This window comes from Podarcis raffonei, chromosome 8 (genome assembly GCF_027172205.1).
Source record: "Podarcis raffonei isolate rPodRaf1 chromosome 8, rPodRaf1.pri, whole genome shotgun sequence".
Taxonomy (NCBI): Eukaryota; Metazoa; Chordata; class Lepidosauria; order Squamata; family Lacertidae; genus Podarcis; species Podarcis raffonei.
Window position 1 is genome coordinate 53,199,787 of NC_070609.1, and position 22,003 is coordinate 53,221,789.

Below are 22,003 nucleotides of genomic sequence, written 5' to 3' on the forward strand. Positions count from 1 at the left end.
ACTGGCAGCCCCTTGTTCCTTACAATTTATAGTTTGGCCTTGAGAGAGTGCCACGATGCCTAATTTTAAACTTTTTCCAAGTTTCCCACTGTTTCAAACCTACAACCGTTTGATTCGTTAGTAAGCTGTAACTGATCTTGATCTTTATTTTGTTTTAAAATCTCCAATATAATCAAAACAAGGAGCGTTTGGCCCATGAAAGCAAATGCTTTTCGATCCTTTGTTGTCAGATCCACACAATTTTCTCTCCAGCAGGATTAGATGAAACAGAAAACCGATATACCAGAGCCCTGGAATTGCTGGGTTGTAATTTAGAAATATCCATTTTATCCCATGTAATTTCTTTGCTAAGATTCCTTAGTCTGAATCTGATACAGGTAGGAGCCAAGACAAACACTAACCATTTATAGTCATTCAGACCAGTTTGGATTTCACTATAATGCAAAGCAAAGAGATATCTTGGCTCCGTTTCAGGTGAGTAACAGGGGCAGAAAATGCATTTCAAATTTAGCATCAAATGTTGCCACATGTTTCTTTTAACAATTGCAGACGTTTCTATAATGCAAGATGTAATGTAAGCACACTGGTATTTCCATTCCTTGAAAGCCTAGGCCCATCATTAAGGGATTCCCAGTGAGCACTTAATTTAAGCAAATAAAAGAGCTGGCTTTGAGGATGTATTGCAACCGATTAAGAAGATGAGTTATCCTTAACTCCGAGAACAGCCACAACTGTGGACAAATTTGAAGCAAGTAGCAGGGAGCTTAGGCAGACTGTTAGGGTGAGACATCTTGGCCCTTGATAATGACACATAATTCCACCAAATGAAAACCAGAGATGTATCTCCGTGAGCGTATCACGATGCAAACTGTGGAGGTAAAAGTTGTATTGAAAATGATAAGAGGCTTGGATACCAAGTCCTGTGAGGAGAGGCAATGGAAATTACTTCTTCACACAGCACGTAATTAAACTATGGCATTTGGTCCCAAAATATGTGGCAATGTCCACCAACTTAGATGGCTTCCAAAGAGGATTAGGTATATTCATGGAGAATAAGGCTGTCAATGGCCTCTAGCCACGATGGCTACATTCTTCCTCCACTTTCAGGCAATAAGCTTCTGAGTCCCAGTTGCTGGGAACTGCAAGTGGGGAAAGTGCTGTAATGCCCAGGTTCTGCTTGCAAGGCTTCCCATGAGCATCTGGTTCACCACATGATGAGAACAGTGCTGAATTCAGTGGGTCCAGCAGGGCTCTTCTTATGTTGAAATAGGTTGAAGGAGTTGAGTGAGTTTAACCTGGAGATTAAGAGTCAATGTGGTAGCCACCTTCAAATATCTGAGGGGCTGTCACATAGATAATAGAGCAAGATCCCTTATCCCTTATGTACCCAGTAGATCCCTGTGGACCAGTTCTCCTGCAGGTTCCAAAGATCTCAGAAGCCACAGTAACTCGTAGCAGGGCTTTTAGTGTGACTGTCCCTATTCTGTGGACCAGCAATTCCTGCCAAGTTACGACAGGTCCCCACAACCTGCACTTTCTGGAAACATTTGAAGACATTTTTATTCCAATAGGCTTTCCAAGCTGGATGAATGGGGTGTCTCTCTTGAATGGTTTTAGTTTTCTTTTAAATGTATCTGCTCTTTTTTGTGTTTTTAACTGCTCTTTTGCTGTTTTTGTTGTACACCACCTTGAGATGATTGTGTAGAAGGCCATCTAACAGCACCAGTACCTTAACCTGGGGGTTCAAATGGCAAGAAAGGGGATTTTAACTAAACATTAGTCAGAACCCTTTGATGGTAGAACAGGCCGCCTCAGAAAGAGGTGGACTCTCCTTTGTCAGAGGTTATATATTTATGTATTTCATAAAATTTATACACTATTTGGTTGTTTAAAAAAAACCCCTCAAAGCGGTTTACAGAGAGAATAAAACAATAAAATTGTTTAAAGCTCTTTAAAACCTTTGAGGGATTGTTGTAGTAGCAGGTTCCCACATTGCCCTGGGGTTGGCCCTCTTTCATCTGTTTGATTGAATGCCCTAAGCATAAATCTCCCTAAAATATTAGATGGTATGTTATAGTTAAAGATGTTCATTAACTGAGGTGATACAGCCAGCTTGTGGGGCCCTACCACTGCAGTTTTCACATTGGGAGTAGTTTCTTGTAAGTGAGGTTCTTCAGGCTCATATACGTACATCCACGTGATTTCTCTTCCTTCCAGGGCTGCTCCCAAACGACTGTGAGGCTGAATAATTTCTCTGCCCACACATTTCAGCCCTACATAATGTTAAGGAACACTTGAGCCTCATAGCTTCCAAGCAGACAGTGCTCTTTAAAGTCATTCATCTCGGTAGTAAAACATTTGCAGGGGTGTTAAGCTTGAATATAACCCCCTGCGCTTCTAATAAGAGGAAGCCAGCTTCAGTGTCTCCTTGCATGCTTCTATACCTCTCAGAAGTTCTTCGCATCCCACTCGGGGCCAAGTGGGGGTGGAGGGTTGGATGGATAACCTTAAGCTGACCTTTGCCCATCTGGGGCCATGTCCTAGCAAGCGATGTCTTGCATCCGTTGGCTTCAGCTGGGCTGCTGATTCTGACAGACGTGTAAACAGATGCAAGCGTTGTTGCTAATGACAGGTGATTATAAGTGGCGTGGGTGCCAAAGTAATTAAACCGCTCTTTGACAGGAACATTTGGCGGTGTGGTATTTCAGCATTAGAAAAATTGTTACAACACATTTCCCCCCCTGCTAGGCTGTAAGGCCTGAATACCATTAATTACGATCCTTGGGCTGTGGTGGTAGTGCTTGTTGAGATTTCTCTAGCTTTGATCGGGAGACACTTTGTGGAAGCAGAGCTAAGGGTGGAAATATTGGTAGATGCAGATTATTTTTGTCCATCAAACTGCAGTTTTTCCTACTCTAAGGAAGAGGAGCCTTTTCCAGTCAAAGGGCCACATTTCTTCATGTGGAAACCTTTCGGGGCCACCTGCCATTGGTTGGTAGGGCCAGAGGCAAAATAGACAGACAAGGGGTGTCACTCTTGCCTATGCACAGTGTGCTACATTCCAGCCATGCAAAAGCCAGTCTGCCATCTTGATTCAAAATCGTGTCTGGTATCAAAATGTCAACAAAGAGTTCCCACCTTTACATCAAAAAAACCCTTCATGTTGGGTGAAGTTAATAGTGATGCACTTTGTCTCATATCTTGTTTAGCCATGTATTCATCCCACTAGAATTTTGTTTGAAACAAAATTTTTCATAATAAAGCTTTACATTATTTTAAATGGTTGCTAGTTTTTCATTTGGTTAGATGCCCCAAATCATCCATTAAAAAACTAGGATGAAAGTCCTAGAGAATAGGTTCTTTTATGTTAGATATGTAAAACTAGAGTGGTTTGTCTGCTGGTGCCTTTAGAGCTTTCCCATTTTTGTTTTTGTATTTTTTTTTAAAAAAAACACCTCTGCCATTTATGAGGTTCTAAATACTTTGGCGGCTAATCAGCGCACCAGCAAGTTAAAAAGAGAGAAGTTAAACATCGCCAATCTTGAAAAGAGCTTCCATTGTCTTCTACCTCTGGTGCCAGGGGAATCTTTTGAGTCGTGCTGCAGTGCTCCTCTCAGTGTAACATGTCATGAAACATTTCTCAGTAATGACCGACACTGAATATGAGTTGACAGGACCTCTGACTGGGCAGAATGGGTTCAATTACCAGAGATGTGGGGTTACCTGAGAGATATTTTTTTAAGGACCAATTGCACTTGATTCCGACCTCTTAACTCACAGGATTTGTGGCAGTGACAACAAATAGGCTGATTAAGTGCTGCTTCCAACCCTTCACTTTTTTCCCTAGCATGGTAAATAATTTTAGCTTCTTCCGCATCTATGTTTCCCCCCCTTTAAACCCAAGTGTAATATATTTATTAAATGAAGTGTAATAATACAAATGCAGTGAATGGTGTCTGGTGCCCATTGGGATGGATAGAGCAGAAAGCAGGGAGACCAATCAGTATGTGGAGCCAGACCCAATGATAGGCAGAACCAGCTAGGCACATCCACACCATGCCTTTAAAGCACTATGATATCACTTTAGACAGTCTTGGCTGCCCCCTAAGAACCCTGGGAACTGTAGGTTCTTAAGGGTATTGAGAATTGTTAGCAGACCCCTATTCCCCTCCCAGAGCCACAGTTCCCAGAGTTCCCTGTCAAAACCACTCTGGGAATTGTAGCTCTGGGAAAGGAACAATTCTAGCCTGTGCCCATCTGCCTTGCTGATTTCTACAAGGGCAACACTGATGCTTAAGGGGAGGAGGAGGCAGTACCAACCCCTGAACTGGTCATAAATAGGAAGGCAGGCAGATGGGGGCTGACTGAGGTTGGTGGGGGCCCTAATGGATCAACCTCTGCTGAGCGCTGGTCCCTACTGCCCTCGTCAATTTCATCTCTTCCCAGCATGAAGCCTGGCTCGAGAGCTGTCATTCTATCTCGGAAAAATATCTGGGACATAGTGTCCCGAAATCAATATAAGACAAGTGATTGGTCTCTTAACCTCACCTTTCTTCTTCTTGTAGCGGTTACATTGCTCCCGTTCACCTGTAGCCAACCTGACGCCAGAGTAAATGAAAGGACCTGCCATCAAAAGTATCTTCTCTCTCCCTTTACCCGCTTTTCTTACTTGGGACTGAGCAGAGTTTTACACTTGTTCCTAGTCTGCTGCCTTCAGCTCCCAGATAGAATTATAGCAAAACTGCCTAATTAAACTGTCGCTGTCTGCCTGCACCCGAGTGCCTTTACAAAGTCATTTAACTGACTGACATTCCAAACTATTAAAGCCGGTTGCGGCGTGTCTCGGTTGCTGTGGATAAAAATGAATGAAAATTTGTTAATGTGCGCTGACATTTGATCCTGGATGTCGAACTAACGCTGCACCACCTGAACTCATCTCTTCCTTCCCTCCCACCTACCCACCACCTTCATTCTAATCGCTTCCTATGTTTGTTATTTCCTATAATAAATTGGAGGAAATTGCAACAGGTATTAACATTCTTCAGTTTGATTTATGAGTGGCTGTTGAACACAGCATCCATCTCATGCTTCTTTTGAGATTGTACTTCTGTGCATGATTAGACCCGTGATGGAATATTTCTCTCTCTCCCCCTGCCCCCACTCCAAATATACAATAAGAACATGATACATTTCCTTCATGGAGGATGAATAGAGTTACTACTACTGTGATTTCTGAACCAGGGACAGGGATCCTGTGGCCCTTCAGATGTTGTTGAACTCTGTGGAGGCTGGTGTGACACTGCCCCACCAACTCTGTCTGTCCTCAGCCAGTCCCCATCTACCTACCTTCTTACTTACAACCAGCCTCCTCCTTTTTAGTCCTCTTAGTGTTGCCCTTCTAGAATTCAGCAGGTAGGAAGATGGGGACAAAACCAGAATTAGGTTTCTCTGCCTATCATTTGTTCTACCTCCACTAGCCACTTGTGCTGGCAAATCCTACTTTTCTCCCCTCTGATATCTGCTCTACCAGTCACAGTGGTAACTCCCATCACAAGAAGCTTTGGTTCACTTTCTTGATAAACTGACATTCACTTTAATGGAATTATGCTCTCTGGCCACATCTCTACTTTTTTTAAAAAAATGAAAATGTAAGCTAAGATCCAGAGGGCTAAGGATCAAGTCAGGAAGTCAAAACACACCAAGAGCTAGGAAGGCCAGATTTGCCCAAGCAAACTACCACCCTCAATAGCAGTCACTACCCAGTGGCCAGCGTGGGTGGGCAGAGTCACTCCAGTACCTAGAAACCCTTCACTGCAGGAATGAAGAACTTGTGGCCCTCAGGGTGTTGTTAGACTGCAGCTCCCATCATCCCTAACTATTGTATGTGCTGGCCTGGGCTGATGGGAGTTGGAGTGCAACAACATTTATAGGCCCGCTGGTTCCCCATCTTTGCTTTTCTGCTTAGGACAGCAGCATATTTCAATCTACAGTCCTGGGTGACTCCCCAGATGGTGCTTCCAACAGCATTGCGCTCCTTTGGTTAACTAGGCTGTGTGTGGAATAAACACCTTTTTCTCTTTTTTCTTGGACCATCTCCCTGTCCATTGCAGCCAATGAAAAGAAGTAATTGGGAAAGCCCTCATCTGTTTTGCAAGCAGAAGCTCCCAGGTTCAGTCCTGCAACATCTCTAGATAGGGTTGGGGGGGGTGTCCATCCGAAACCCTGGAAAGCCACTGCCAGTGGAGGCAGTACTGAGAAAGCTGGACCAATGGTCTGACTTAGTATAAGGCTGCTTCCCATGTCCCTATGTTCTGCTATTTTAAAAATTAAAATTCCCCAGCCAAAGTGCTATTTATCAGACCCAAACCATTTGCGTGGTGTCACATTTGTCTATGTCCAATAGGCATGTCTCAGAGCAAATGCTGTTTGTGTCTTGCATAACAGGAGCTCCGAGATTCTAGAAGACAATGAAAGCACCTGAAGGCCCTCTCACTGCAGACAATCCACAGGCAGGGACTGGTGTCCTTCTGCCACACTACTCACATTTTTCCTCCTTCCAATTCCTCACTTCCTCGCTAGGCACGTAAAAGCCAAGCAGCAACTCCACTAGGGGTGCCACATCTGATGTCCAGCCCAGGAGGAAACATTTCCTTGCCAACGCAATGCGGGAACAATATCCTGCCAAAATCCACAGGGGAAATAGTTCACTTTCCTGTGTGTTGGCTCCAACAATAACACATCTGAACTAAATACAGAATTAGCTTCCTGTATTTGATTCCGCCATCCCCAAGTCCAAGAAACCTGGAGTTCTCCAGAGAAGGCAAACAGTAGAACAACTGACATTTTAAAATCCCCCTCCTGCAGAAAAGATATGTACTCATTCCTGAGCAGATAAACTGGTCCCACCTTATGCTATTGTCATTTCATCTTTTGAGGAGCCTCATGAAACTCCGGCTGGAGCTTGAGTCCCAACTTCCATTAACAGCACAAATTGTCAGTGTGCTGTTTATATATTGGGTTGATTAATTTATGAATAGCCTTTCACATGCATCTTGATGTGATTTACTAAAGTACTATAAAACTGGTAGAAGTTAGTTTTTAAAACAGTACAAAAACATAAATATAAGATTTAAAACTAGAAGAAGAGGAAGAAGAGGAAGAAGAAGCAACAGCAGCAGCAGCAATGGCTTCCCCCTAAGAATTCTGGGAGCTGTAGATTCATAGAATTGTATAGTTGGAAAGGACCTGAGGGTCATCTAGTCCAACCCCCTGCAATGCAATAATCTTTTCCCCATTGTGGGGCTGGAACCCTCAGATTAAGACTCCCATGATCAACCAACTGAGCCATCCCAGCTGTAGTTTGTAAAAGGTGCTGAGAGTTGTTAGGAGACCACTCTTCCCCTTACAGAGCTACAATTCTGAGAGTTCCCTTTAAAGAAGAATTCATTGTTAAACCATTCAGAATTTGCTTGTGTCCAAAGTAGTGCTTGTTCCATTTGTGCAGGAATTTCTGCTTGCACAATGGATCTCCCCCTCTCAATAAATCTGTTCTGGGGTTTCCTTCAACCACCTGGAGCAGATCTGAGGAGGACATGAAGTGCACATGGAGAGAGATTATTTCTATTTATTTACACAATTTATAGACCGCTTAACTACAGTAGTCCCTAACCAGTTTACAAAGATTCAGTACAAGAAATTAAACATCTCTGCAGTGCCACTGGCTCTGTAAATTTAGTAACAAGTAACCCTCTTTGACTTTCAGAGCTATATTTTTATATGTTTAAAGACACTTCGTTTCACAGATCCACAAATAGTGCGACATCTAAAAAATATTAATGGACTGTATCAAACAAAGTTCTACATGAAGTAGAATAAATAGCTTATTTATGTCCATTAACTTCAATGTGTCTACTCCGAGTAGGAGGGGCATTGGCTACTTTCATGTAACACTTTCATAATAAGGCTAGAATTGGGGAGGAAGTGTGTTGTCCTGCCTTTTAAATACATTTAGGAGCACAGCCATTGCTGAGGTTAAATAGTTGTCGAGAAAGCTTCCAAATATTAAACCTTGGCCTGAAAGCAGTTTTTTGAAAGAATAAAGTGTTGCTCTAATCCTTTCATTATATTCTTCTTTTTAAGGTCTCCCTCTCCTTTAAAAGAGAAGGGAAAGCTTTAAACCTTGAAGTGCCTGCATAAAGGAAGCTTCTTTTGCAAACCAGCCAGGGAAACATATGATACCATTTGCCATTGCAGAATGTGGCCTGCTGTTCTCCTGTAATTATAATGGCCTAAGCAGTGTGGGGTTGGTTAGCCTTCCTTAACAATCATTAATCTACCGAGTCTTCGTAACAGCGGCCCATCTTGAAGAACAGCAGTCCTTGGCGCAAGAGGCCTCTGTAGCGAGCGAGGGATTGCCTTCTTGACTCGCATTCTGCCACTTGCCAGTCCTGGAGGATTCTGGGAAAAAGCTTCTCTTCCCCCCCCCAAAAAAACAACCCCCTTCTTCTTTCCTCTCACATCCTCTTGATAGCTGCCTGCCCTCTCCCTCTCTCTCCCTCCCTCTCTGGTGTGTCCCCTTCTTCCTCCTCATTGTTGAAAGTTTTATTTCTGTGTGACTGGGAGCCTGTTTAGCAGACCATATTGCCAGCGAAGGTACGTCGTTTGTTGCGCGGTTCTGGCAAGGCTGGGCAGTCAGCTGGGATGTAATTAAGACTCAGAGAACAGGCTGTCTTCGCCACAGGAAGGGCATGTTAGATGTTGCAGGGATTTGGGGCTGTCAGTTTGGCCGGAGCTGAAGACAGAGAGCTAGGGACAAGCACTCTCTTCCCTTTCATTTATAATCCCTTTATGTACAGTATATGCACTTGGCAAAGTTTACATCTAACCTATTGGCTCTCGCCGGCGGGCCAAAGAGGCCAGATTAGCATATGTTACATGTATATTTTAGTAATATTTTAAAAGCGAGCACACATTTCCAAAGTGAATTATGCATGTATGACAGAAGCAGGGTTGTGTTGCACTGGGTGTCAAATCCCACATCTTTTTGTCAAGACTATGGGTTTTACATTAAGAAGGCAGAGAGACTAAACGAAGTAAAACAGTTTTAATTTTTAACAGTTTTGGTCCAGCCCAAGGACTGGCTTTCTGACAGTTTTAACTGACATTTGAATAATTGGATTAATTTAGAAAAGGGTGCAAATTGTATCTTGATGGGTGCGCATGCGCCGCCATACTTTATAATCTGTGTATATAAAATTAGCGATGGGGGTGGACAATTTAATAATTTAGGGTTAGCGCAGCATTCAAAACAAAATGCCATGGATGGAGCACTGTAAACTACGTTAGAGATGGCTGAAGGACTTGAGCATAGGAAGTTCCTTTACACAGAGTCAGACCATTGGCCCACCTGACTCAGTCCCCTTTGACTGACAGCAGCTCTCTAGGATTTCACACTGGGTTCTCTCTCAGCCCTACCTGGAGATGCTGGGGATTGTACCTGGACCCTCCAGCATGCACACCAGATTCTTTGCCCCTGAGCAAAGACTGTTTGAGAGCCACTGTGGTGTCTGAGCCTATGAAGCTTGGGTCTGTATCTCCCAGCTCAGCCATGGGCCCATTAGGTAGCTTCTTGAGTACAGAAGATCCATTCAGCATCCTCTAACCTTAACCCCATGAAGTTGAGAGCATGAATCTGAATGATGTGTGTTGCAAAACACATTGCACATTTATTTTCTCAACCCTTCATCTATTTTTTTAAATAAGAATAAAAAACACTTTAGAAAGAGGGTTTCTGTAGCTCTTCTTTGCAGGCATAAGGTCCAAGGTTCAATGCACAACATCTTCAAGAAAGACAAGGAACGTTCCTTGCCTGAAACTATGAAGAGCTGCTGTCGGTCAGTGTTGACAGTACTAAGGTAGATGGACCAATAGTCTGACTTGGTATAAGGCAGCTTTCTGTGTTTTCTTGTGTGCATTTGGGGTTTCTCCATCCAATGTTTATGAATTATGCAACCTTTCATTATGATTCCAGTTAGCACAAGAAAACCAATCTTGAGAGTCGTGTGTATTTAAATGCACACATGGCTTTAACATGTTCAAGGATTATCAGGTACAAAATTGGAATGTAAAATGAGGTAAATAATGGATGGTCATGTATGAATAACAGAAAACAAGGGAACCATGGGGGGGGGAGTAAGGGGACTCTTGTAGTCCCAGGTTATGGAGTAAATGTGGATTATATATATATAATTTTTTAAGGCTTTGATGTATGGCTTTTCTTTTTAATGTGATGCTTTGTTATTGTAAAAATTAATAAAAATATTGTTTTAAAAAAGGATTACCCATTTGACTGGATGCTGTGGATCAGCACACAAACCTTCTCCATTCACTTTTGTCGACAAATACTTAATGGGCAGGTGCCTGCATGCATCTGGGCATCCGCCAATGTGGACCTTCATCAATGCCCTCCCCAACTTTCTGCATTGTCAGCCCCTTCCTCCACTGACAGATATCATCCTGGTATGCCAGAAGTTTCAGGCTTTAATGAAAGGGCACTCATTGGCTACTTCCTGAAGAGCAGAAAAATATTGCTGAAATGGACTGTGATCTGTTCTGTTCAAGCTTTCTTGTATCTAGACGTACAATCCTTCGGGAATTCTCAAAGCCTTTTAAAACTATGGGCTTTTTCTTCTTCTTAGGGCAGTCAAAGCAAGTCCCAGGAGTGATGTTGCCATCTGTCCTTTTTATATTAAAAGACTCTTCTGTGTTATATACCTGATGTTCTTTTTCCCCAGGATAAATTTGGCTAATTAAAATAAAGCCTTTGTCCTTTGTCTTGGACTAAAGGTTCTTTCAGTCTCAACAATATATCTTTTTGGATCTAGATCGATCCTCTGCACTATATATTCAGAGAGACAGAGACTTGCGCAATTTTAGGGATAAATTATTCTGGTTCTTTGAATGGATTTGCCGGACACAGGAAACTTTGTACATTGTGGCTTTATGTGCAACAACCACCACCATCACAGCGACTCTTCAGTTTAAGATTAAATGCTCTTACGAATCTCATTCATGCTCCAAAATTCATGGAAAATTTAAGTTGCTCTTTCAAAATTCATGGAAAATTAAGATGAATACTTCTTAATACTTCCAGACAGTGTATTAAATACTTTGTGCAGTCCTGCATTTTAGGATCCATGCACTGAGTCTTTGCTAGCAGAGTAGGGACCCTGAGGCCGATTGTAGAGCTCAGGCAGGCTCATAGATGTACCAGTGGCCCTTTAGGTGCTCTCAAACCATTTAGGCATTTGAAGGCCAATATCAGCACTGTAAATTGGAGCAGGAGACAGGCAGTCAGTGTCAGTGGGGTAGAATGAGTGCAATATGCTCTGATGGCTTAGCTCCTATGAATCTCCTTGCTGCTGCACTCTGTACCAGCTGAAGTTTCCAAACAGTTAAAAAAAGAAAAGAAAAAGGCAGCTCCACATTACAGTAATGTAGTCAGGATGTAACCAGAACAAGCATCACTGAGGTAGTCATGGCCACCAATGCTATCTGCAGCTCTGCATATTGTACACATACCAAATTGTATACTTGTCTCTTCTGGGGGTGTATAGCCCCCTCCAGAAACCAGTTGTCTCCCTCCATCCAGATCAGTGGAATTCTCCTTCAGGATTATGTTTCAGCTTATTTACCCTCCTGCACCCCAAAATCCCTCCACATGCATGCTCAGAACCTCCACTATCCCTAGGGGAGATGGTTTTTGGTGCTCATAATCCTGATGCCTGTTAGAAGCACTGTGTAGTGGGTGGGTGGGGTCAGTGATATGAAAGGTATTTCCCCCTCCTTTTCTGTTGGTGGTGTTGCCTCGCCCATCCCACTGTGGCTGTGATGGTGTGTCAGGCCTGAGCAATGCACGTTATTTATTTGTTTCATCACAATATTTATATACTGCCAAATCATAAGATGCCAATGCAGTTTGTACCAATATATACAGAACACCTTATAAACAATAAGAATAATTAAAATGGCATAATTTTAGCGATAGAACGAAGCAGCAGCTTCAGCTCACCTGAGCAAATGTGATCCATTCCTCCGGTCCTTCCTTTGAAGTGAACTGGGAGCACATGAGGATCAAAGCAGGTGACCTCTTCATATCCTAAGCTCAAACATCTTTTGTTGTTGTTGGGAAAGGAGGGGTTGTTCATACGGATGAAGCCACTTGTCCCTTATGAGCACGTTCCCTAATTGTGTAAAAATAGCCAAGCTCGCTTAAGGGTAAAATGTAGCCCTAGGGTAGCGGATGGATCCCTGCTGACATTATGCTGCAAGCTCATTTTCAAAGGCGATGGCTACCTGGCACTTCTGAGTGCTCTGGGTTTGTCACTGACATTTTCTGCTCATGTACTGAATGGTGATAACTGGATTATTTTAAATGTCACTCTGAGGCTTCTTGGGAGTTGTGAGTTCGGAGTTTTAATATAGTGTTGTTATTTAGTGTAGATGCCAGTCCAAGCCAGCATGATGAAATAAGCCTCCTCAAGCTGCATACACATGCGACAGTGCTTTGCTTTCTTAAAAAATCTACTCTCACTGCTGTTTCTGTCACCCAGTAAGCAGAGCAGAGAGTTGAGTCTCGATACTTAAAGAAAAACCACCCTCCAGATCTCTTTCCGCAGTAGCTGTTTGTGCCAGCCTTGAAGTGCCACGTTATTTTAATGCTCCCATCCTGTCAGTATTGATTAAACAGTATGAGGTGTTGTTTCAGTTTAATAGGGGAGGACACATCTTTAAATTTAGGTCATTAACATTTGCGAAAGCTTTAATTGTTCAACGTAATGATTTTATGCAGGTAGAGGTCCAATGGCTTCAATTAATTTATAGTCAAAATGTCCAGGGCTCCCCCCACGCCCCACAAGGCTATTCTCATAAAACTTTTCATGGTCCCAGAAGGAATTATGTTTGCCACCCATACTTCCTTTTATATCTTCTCTCTGCCCCCCCATCCCGACCCTGCACATTATTTCTTCCGAATCAGATTGCAAAAGTATTATTGGAAAAGTCATCATTTTAAAATGTAACTGCAAGATTCCGCAGAGAGGGACCGCAGCTCAATAGCAGAGCACAGGCTTTGCATGCGGAAGGATTCACATCCAATCTGCAGAATCTCCAGTTTAAAGGGGCAGAGAAGAGGCAATAGAAAGACCTGCCTGAGACCCTGCATAAGTAGATGGCGCTGTGAGTCTGACCAGCAGCTTCCAGTGTCAATCACCATAGAACTCAAAGCTGAAACTCTGTGGATCAGGGATGGGAAACCCTGTTCAACCTAAGAGGCCACATTCCCTTCTGGCCAATCTTCTGAAGTTTACACACCACTGGTGGGCGGGACCACAGGCAAAAGCGAGCAGAGCAATGAATGTAAATGTTGTTGGTTTCCAACAAATGCTATTCAGAAGAAGCCATCATGGCAGGTAGCCATTGATAGCTTTATCCTCTGTGAATTTGTCTATTCTTAAAGCCATCCAAGTTGGTGGCCATCACTGCTCTGCATGAAGAAATCCTGTCTTTTATCTGTCCTGGATCTTACCATGTTCAGCTTCATTGGATGTCCAGGAGTTCTAGTGTTATGAGAGAGGAAGGAAAACTTTTCCTTTATCCACTTATCCCACGCATGATTTTGCCAACTTCTATCACGTCAGCTCTTAGTTGCCTTTTCTTGAAGCTGAGAAGTCCCAAACACTGCAACCTTTCCTCTTGAGTGCACATAAAGATACTTTTGTAGTGCCTATCTAGCCCTCTTCTATGACTGGTATCAGCAGTTCAGGGTCTCTCGGACAGGGATCTTTCCTACCACTTCTATCTGAGACGACTTCTTTTTCTGCACTGGAGATGCCAGGGAAAGGCCTTCCCTTCTTCTGTCCTTTCCAGAGGCATCTGGCTGGCTACTGTAGAAAACAGAATGCTGGACTAGATGGACCTTTCATGTGATCCAGCAGGGCTTATGTTCTTAGTCCTAGACAGCTGGACGCAGTTTCTGCACTGCTGTTCCATCTCCGATTCTGTATCATGAGATGGCAACTTTGCCCACTAGTGACTGAAGGAGGATCCCAGTTCTTGCAAGCAGGCTGCTGCTGCTGTGGGGGTAACAAAGCTGCCCAAGCCATTTACATTGTTGCAGCTACAAATTAATTATTTTGGGTACCAGGTTTGTCTGATCTTTCACATACGCAAGGCTCTGAGCCACAGTCTCTATATAGCCCAAGCAGAACATTATGTACATAAGAGGTAGGTATTAATTGGGTATAAGTAGTAGATTAGTTTATTTGGGGTGGGGGAAAGGACCCCCAAATGCCCCAGGGGATCAGTGCTCAAATAATGCTGACTGTTAAAGTGGGTGGGGATGAAAATGAGAGTGGGGGAGAAAATGGAGGATCTGAGATCATGGAGAGAAGCACCCCACATTGCCACCTTTCCCCCTAGGTCCCGCTTGTCAAGCTGTTTCTTTTAATTTGGATCTTTATACTAATGCCCAGAGGGTGCATGGTATTGAGTATTTCACAGCACAAGCAAATATTTCAGCCCCCCCAATATACACATCTTTGTTTATATATATATATATAAAAAAATCAGATTGAGTAACTGAGAAAAATGCCCCCCAGGAATTTCCTGGTACAGTCATAGTAACAAAAGTATTATTTTATTTTATTTGGGGGGGGGGAATGTTTCCTTAATGCTCAGTGCTCATGTTGAATAGAGAGATGGCTATTCTTTTTCAAAACATCGTACTAAACAGTATGGGGAAATGCAGCTGTGGTGTTTGGTCGGGATTCTTCCAGCAATGTTCAGCTCTGAATTCTCTGTACGTGTGACCCTGGATATTATTGCTAGAGGAAATCAGCCAGCGGTACAGTCTGGGCTTAATGGAAGCTCAGTTGTTTACCCTGAGGCTGTTCTGTAGCCTTCAGGATCTCCAAGCCTAGTGTGGATAATGAGTGTCCACTTCTTTCCCCAAGATCCCGTGGATGAGGAAATCAAAACCTTTCATGCAGACGGGTGACTTGTGGCCTTGGTGGTCAGATAGAGGGTTGGAACGGTGCAGGCTTAAAAGTGGGGCTTATGTCCAGAATCTGTTACAAAGGCACAGATTGTGAAGTGTGTGTGGTAGTCAGTGTGCAAAGTGCATTAACTCAGCAAGTGGGGGGGGGGAACTATACTGGAGAGGAATTCCCTTCCAAGAGAGGTTAGACTGGCTCCCTCCTTGTTATCTTTGCACTGGCAGGCGAAGACCTTCCTGTTCAGACAGGCCTTTGGAAACTAGGTCCTGACAATGTTGATACCTGGGCTGCTCTCAGGGCAAAGTGTATTCCAATTGCTGGTTCGAAATGTGTTTTGCTATTAACTCTAAACCAGTATTATATGGTTTAAAATGGACAGGGTACCATTTTAAAGGGGAACAAAGAAGCTGCATGTTAAAAGTAGTTACAGTGGTACCTTGGGTTACATACGCTTCAGGTTACATACTCTGCTAAACCAGAAATAGTGCTTCAGGTTAAGAACTTTGCTTCAGGATGAGAACAGAAATCGTGCTTCAGTGGCGTGGCGGCAGCAGGAGGCCCAATTAGCTAAAGTGGTGCTTCAGATTAAGAACAGTTTCAGGTTAAGTACAGACCTCCGGAACGAATTAAGTACTCAACCTGAGGTACCACTGTATTGTGTCTTTAATTCTCACTTTTAGGGTTGCTTGCCCAAACCATTGAGGTATGTTACACTGAGAAGGACAGAGCATCCTGCTGCTGTTGGACTCCCCGGCCATGCTGCTGGGGGCTGTTGGGAGTTTGAGACCAACAGCATTCTGAAGGGCCACAGGCTCCCTGTCCCAGGTACAGAGTTCCTGCAAGTGAAATCATCAATATGGTGCCTTTCTAGGACTCTTACAGCTAGTGCAACCAGTTTCACAAATGCTATCTGAAAAAGGAGGAGACTTCACCTTACTCCGGGGATGAGCAGATTGCAGCCTCTTTAAAAAGAACTAGGTAAAGAAATATGATAGGTGAAAGACTGTTGATGGAGGCTCATTGTTTAGCAACCTCACTTGTCTTTGTAGCAAGTTGAAATATCAAAAGGTTTTGGACTGGAACTCATGGTTTACTGTAAATATAGTTGCTGCAAATGTGAGCCTGTCTCATGTTCTGAACCAGGCGATGCATTTAAAACAAGGCTAAAACAATGCAAAATAGGCACTTGTGGCAAAGACCCATTTATCCAGCTAGGAAGGCCTGTTGGAACCAAGTGAATGAGCAACTTGCCCCAGCAAAGGCTGAGACTGGCTGAGCCTTCAGGACAGAGGAAACAACGTACTTATTCATGCAGCACGTGGTTAAACTACAGAACTCACTCCCACAGGAGGCAAAGATAGCCACCAACTTGGAGGGCCTTAAAAGAGGATTAGACAAATTCATGGATAAATCCATGGCTACTAGCTACAATGGCTGTGCTCAGCATCCATGATCAGAAGCAGTAAAGCTTCTGAATACCAGCTGCTGGAAACCACAGGAGGGGAGAGTGCTTTTATGCTCAGGCCCCAGTTGTGGGTTTCCCATAGGCATCTGGGTGACCTCTGTGAGAACAGGTTGCGGGACTAGATGGGTGATGGGCCTGATCCAGCAGGCTCTTATGTTCCTCAAGCAAAAGGTTTGCATTTATATGGTAGCGAATAGTCTCCTCAATCTGAAGACAGCAACTGGTAATAAAACAGTAATATTTTAAATAGGAACCACCATCCTTTTTTCAAAACACACACACAAATTTGTTGTTTTTTTCTGATTGCAGGCTCAAGTTTCTTTGGGGCTTCTGCTAATGTGAAAAATAAGAATATTTACTGCTGAGGGACTGAGATCAGCACATAGATATTTTATGAAGGGAATAAATATTTTAAGATGCAAACACTGGAGTGTGTTGGCACTTCAAAACAGGGTCAGAGGATTTGTTCATCTTTCAGAAGTGTCGGTGTTTTAATGTATATCACTGCAAACAGTGAGCCTTTCATGATAAAGTAACGCCTCTGTTGCTTTTGCCAATTTGGGGGTGGGGGACCCACGCACACCCACACACAGCTCCTTTTTTGTTTCAAGAGATCACAAGAGTTCTGGTTCTATAAATAGTGATGCAGGAGACTTCTTCGTATTAAAGATGGAAGTTTTCAAAAGACGATATTCTATCTGGAACCACACGGGAGGGACCACCGGAATAGCATCTCCCAGACAAGTTAACTTGTGTTTCTTTTAATAAAGATAATTTGGTCAGGACGAGCAGAGGCAAGGCTGTGCTGTCAGTCAATCCATGGAAGCTCATTGGTGTCTCACGGTTCTTGATGTTTAAGTTTGGGCTGCTTGACCACCAAAGCTCAGGATGGAGAAATACTTTGCAAACTGAAGTGATGGAAGTGAGCTCCCCCAGTTGTTAATTTCGGAGTTGCTACCAAACTGAACCCAACTTCACTCTGAATTCTGCTTCCGCTTGAAGTGGTCTGCTGTCATCTGCAAGTTTTCCTGCCACCCCTTTCTCACATTTTCATACAAGTTACAAGTAATAATAATAATAATAATAATAATAATAATAATTTATTATTTATACCCCGCCCATCTGGCTGAGTTTCCCCAGCCACTCTGGGCGGCTCCCAATCAGTGTTAAAAACAGTACAGCGTTACATATTAAAAACTTCCCTGAACAGGGCTGCCTTAAGATGTCTTCTGAATGTCAGGTAATTATTTATCTCTTTGACATCTGATGGGAGGGCGTTCCACAGGGCGGGCGCCACTACCGAGAAGGCCCTCTGTCTGGTTCCCTGTAGCCTCACTTCTCGCAATGAGGGAACCGCCAGAAGGCCCTCGGTGCTGGATCTCAGTGTCCGGGCTGAACGATGGGGGTGGAGACGCCCATCTCTTTGTGTGAAAGAAGACACAAAATAGCTGCAAAAGGTAAAGCTGAAGGATGGGTTCAAGTGTCCATGACTCCTCCCTGGCATTGAAGTCACATCTAAAACTGATCCAGGAACACCTGGAGATTAAGAAGCTGAAATAGGAGTTATATGCCTGGCAAAGAGGTAACTTACATAATCACTACCAGGACCTCTTCTACTGGGTCATTACTTGGACTTTCCTCTGATGACTCTGGATCCTCATCAGGTCCATTGCCCCATTCACTTCTGAGTCCCAAATGGGGATGGGGGGGGGGGAAACGGGAATTAAGGCAAAGTTTAGGACATGGTTGGAAGGGTTCTTGAGGGTAAAGGGTGGATAAATATTGAGAAATGAAAAAGAGGATCCCCCCCCTTTTGACAGAATTGGATGAAATTTGCAGGCATGGTAGCCTCGTCAGAGTGAATAAAACCTACAGATTTACAGGCAAATATATATGGAAGCCTTTGTGCTGGACACCTTAAAGTTGATTTTGGGGTGGAAGAACTAAAATAAAATAAAATACTTCCTGGGTAAAATCATTCCCTCTGACTACAAGTTACATCTCTCATTCACAAAGGAATTCCACTTCCTAATGCTTCCAACTCCACAATTCTGTGTATATTAGGAGAAGGATGCACTAAAATACTGAGAAAATTTCGCAAGGACTTTAAAAAATAAATAAATTTGCAAACTGTTGCAGAAATATGGTGCCCTGAACTTAAGGTGGTGAGCATGAGAGACTGTGAGAAATCGACAGAGCCACCCATCCCTAGTTTTTTTTACTCACTCTTAGTCAAAAGGGGCATTTTTATTTTTACTTTTTTTATGGCAGAGAAAGCTCTATTATGCTAGCAACAGTCAAACAGATGACCTCCTATAACCTGAGCCAGGAGAATATGCTTAGAATTTGCTCGTGAGACATAAAAAGAAACGAAATAGCAAGGCTGTAGCTGCTGTCCGATTTGTAACATTATTCAAACTGTAATCATGTTGATTGTATTGCATTAGCATTCTAATTTCCAATTTGGGGTTTTGCTACATAATCTCCAGTAGAGTACATCTAATCTTCATGCAACTCGAAGTCTTTATATAAACTCAACGGATTTACCTCCATGTGTCTCTGCTAAACTGAGCTGTGTCTTCTGGCTGAGCTAGAGAGACGTTAAATTACTAAGTAAATCAATACAGCATTGTTATGTCACTGTATCTTTTTCAAAGACCAGCTCAAATTTTGTCTGATGTCTCTTTGATCCATCCCATTTAGTTCTAAGTACACTTGTTATTATAGTAACTGTTGTTTGTATGTTATGTTAGCTTTTTCTTTTTAAAAAATCCAAAAAAAAAAAACCTGAAGTAGCTATTTAGCAATTTAAATGAAAATGTAATTAGGTTACATCTGTTTTACATGCACGTAATACCACACAGATGTAAAACTTCTATTAAAGCCACATTTTCTTTCAGGCAAACGCCCTCCCTTCACCCTCCTCTCCCCCATCCAAAATTTTGCAACCATGAAGCGAATATTTATTCTTTTAAAAAAATAAAGGTGACACACACACGCACAACTTATATGAACCTGAAGGAAACAAAGCTGTGTATTCCTAGAAGAGAGTAGAAATGACAAAATGAATGATATGCTAATTCTTTTATTTATGAGTTTGGCTTTAAATAGAAGACACAGTTTTTGAGTAATTAAGACACATCAATACTTTCCTTTTTCTCTTCCGGGGAATGGTTTCTGGGTGTGTGTGCGGGGGGGGAGGAGAGCTCTGTCAGTCTTTATTCGCATATGTTAATTCATTTAAATAGCACACAAATTTAAAAGGCAAAGAAGCAAGCAAAAGAACAGAAAATTGAATACTCAATGGGTGGACTGTTCGTCTTGGACTTGTGGGATCCTGAGTTCACTGGGTTGAAGTCTGCTTGTTGAGACGTTAGATTAAAATAAAGGACACTGGCAGTGGTGGAAATGCTGAATAAGTTTTCAGGATTGTTGCATGGTCTCCAGCATCAGCTCTGGCTCTGCGTTCAATAGGAGCCACACATTGAAAGCACTTGAAGCTATGAAATGGGAAAGAGGAACGTGCCGTAGAACATGACATGGCATTGGATGATCTGTCTCAATATTTTCTGTTCTGAGGAAAGCCAACCTGGTGACCTCCAGATGTTCTGGACTATAACCAGCCCCAGCCAGCATGGCTGATGATCAGGGGTGGTGGGAGTTGTAGTCCCAGCAACATCTAGAGCAAGGTTGTCAAGCCTGGATCCCCAGCTGTTGTTGGACTACAAGTCCTATCATCCCTAACACTGGTCCTGCTAGCTAGGGATGGTGGTAGTCGAACAACAGCTGGAAACCCAAGTTTGAGAAGCACCAATCTAGAGGGTACCACTTTTGTCTTGTGGTCTATTTCAACTGGCAGCATCTTTCCAGGGGGTCTTTCCAACTCTGCTGAGAGCCTTTTAACAGAAGAAGCCAAGGATTGAACCCAGGACCTTCTACATGCTGAGCCACTTGACCGCAGTCCCTGTGAGAAGCTATGGACCTCATCTCAACCTTGGCATGTTCTGTGGCTTTCACTTTAGGCAAACTTAGGGAGCTATGCCTTTCACTGTCGTGCTTATCAGGCATCATCTTCTCATGCCATTCCTGAAGTGTCAAGATCCTAAACGCCACCCTTCTACTGAATTACAGAGTGTGAATTTTGTTTCTGCTATCTCTGCTATGACATTTGCAAATGAATCTCTCAGATTGTTCTGCATCATGTCTGTGTCACAGCAACTCTTCGTCCAATTGGCTGTTTATGATATTGAACTTCCATGTATGGTTTATTTCAGGAGTAGGGGACCCTTTTGGCTGCACAGGCCAGATCCTTATCAGGATCTGCCTCGTGTGCCAAATTGGACAGGCGCATGGAGCCACCTGTCAATCACCTGCTGTCCTGGTGATTTGGTGCTTTGAAGTCCCAAAGTTGGAACTTCTAAGCACCACACATAGAGCAAGATGCTTCCAAACTGCAATTCCCCCCTTCATTTTAGCAGCTGTTTCAATGTAGCGTGCCCCCCCATCAAAAGCTAGTTTTTTGCTTCTTTGAAAGCCTATCCCTTACCTGCCTCACTTCTGACATTGTGTGTGACATTGTGTGTAGGCAGGTGAGCAGTGCCAAATGAGGAAGCCTGGCAGGCCAAGTTTGGCGCATGAACCAGAGGCTCACTTGCTATGTTCCCACTGTGTGGCAGCTTACTCTAACTGCCCTGGATATTTGTTGCCCTCTGATGACTTTCTCCAAACCTCAACCTTAGGATAGGCCATAGTTCCGTAACAGAGCTTTGCATGCAGAATGTCCCAGGATCAGCTCTCAACATTTCCAGGTAGGGCTGGGAGATGCTTCCTGCCTGAAACCCCAGAGAGCTGTTGTTAGCCAGTATAGATAATACTAAGCTAGGCAGACTGATGGTCAAGCTTGTATAAGAAAGTTCCACCTGAATGTCATTCATTAATCCATTTGTAGGATGGGTGGAGAGCGCAGTTAAAAGGCTGTTGTGACATTCCCTGACAATATTGCTTCCTACCGCAAGAAACTTATGAGAATAGAAAAAATAGCTGCTTCTCTTTTATTATATGCTTTCCATGAAGAAAATGAGTGGTGGCTTATTTATTTTCCCTTTTCCTCCCCCCCCCTTTTTTTGTGCTGGAGGCAGCAGAAGGCATCATGGATGGCACTGTATGGTAAAGCTCATGGTGGGAGCAAAACCTTCCCCCATGGAGAATGGGGAAGAAGGAAAAAAGTTACCCCGTCCTGCAAGTTTTGCAGCAGTGTGAGCAATGTTTTGCTTTTTTCTACCTTTAGATGGCCCTTCATTCCCATCTATAGTAGAGCTGGAGCAAGGGAGAGGGAAGGAGTATTTCTCTCCCTTCCTGTTGGGATTTTCTTTTTCTTTTTTCTTTTCCTTTTTTTTGAGAAAGAAGCATCAGCAACATACTACGGGTGCAGCCTGTAAAGCAGGATTGCGGAACAAGTGTGTCCCCCTGCCCCCCGATGATGCCA

The 22,003-nt window shown here is 43.2% G+C and overlaps 1 protein-coding gene across 10 annotated transcripts in view; it reads left to right on the forward strand.

Annotated features, from left to right (window-relative positions):
• FTO (FTO alpha-ketoglutarate dependent dioxygenase) overlaps positions 1 to 22,003 on the forward strand; it is a 246,328-nt gene that overhangs the window by 133,561 nt on the left and 90,764 nt on the right. The window contains exon 10 of one of the 10 annotated variants that reach the window (XM_053400102.1): positions 4,566 to 5,142. The exons of the other annotated variants lie outside the window; for them this stretch is intronic. Within the exon in view, the coding sequence (XP_053256077.1) occupies positions 4,566 to 4,593 (28 nt within the window). The 3' untranslated portion in view covers positions 4,594 to 5,142. Of the gene's footprint in view, positions 1 to 4,565; positions 5,143 to 22,003 lie in introns of those variants that run through there. 10 annotated transcript variants of the gene reach the window in all.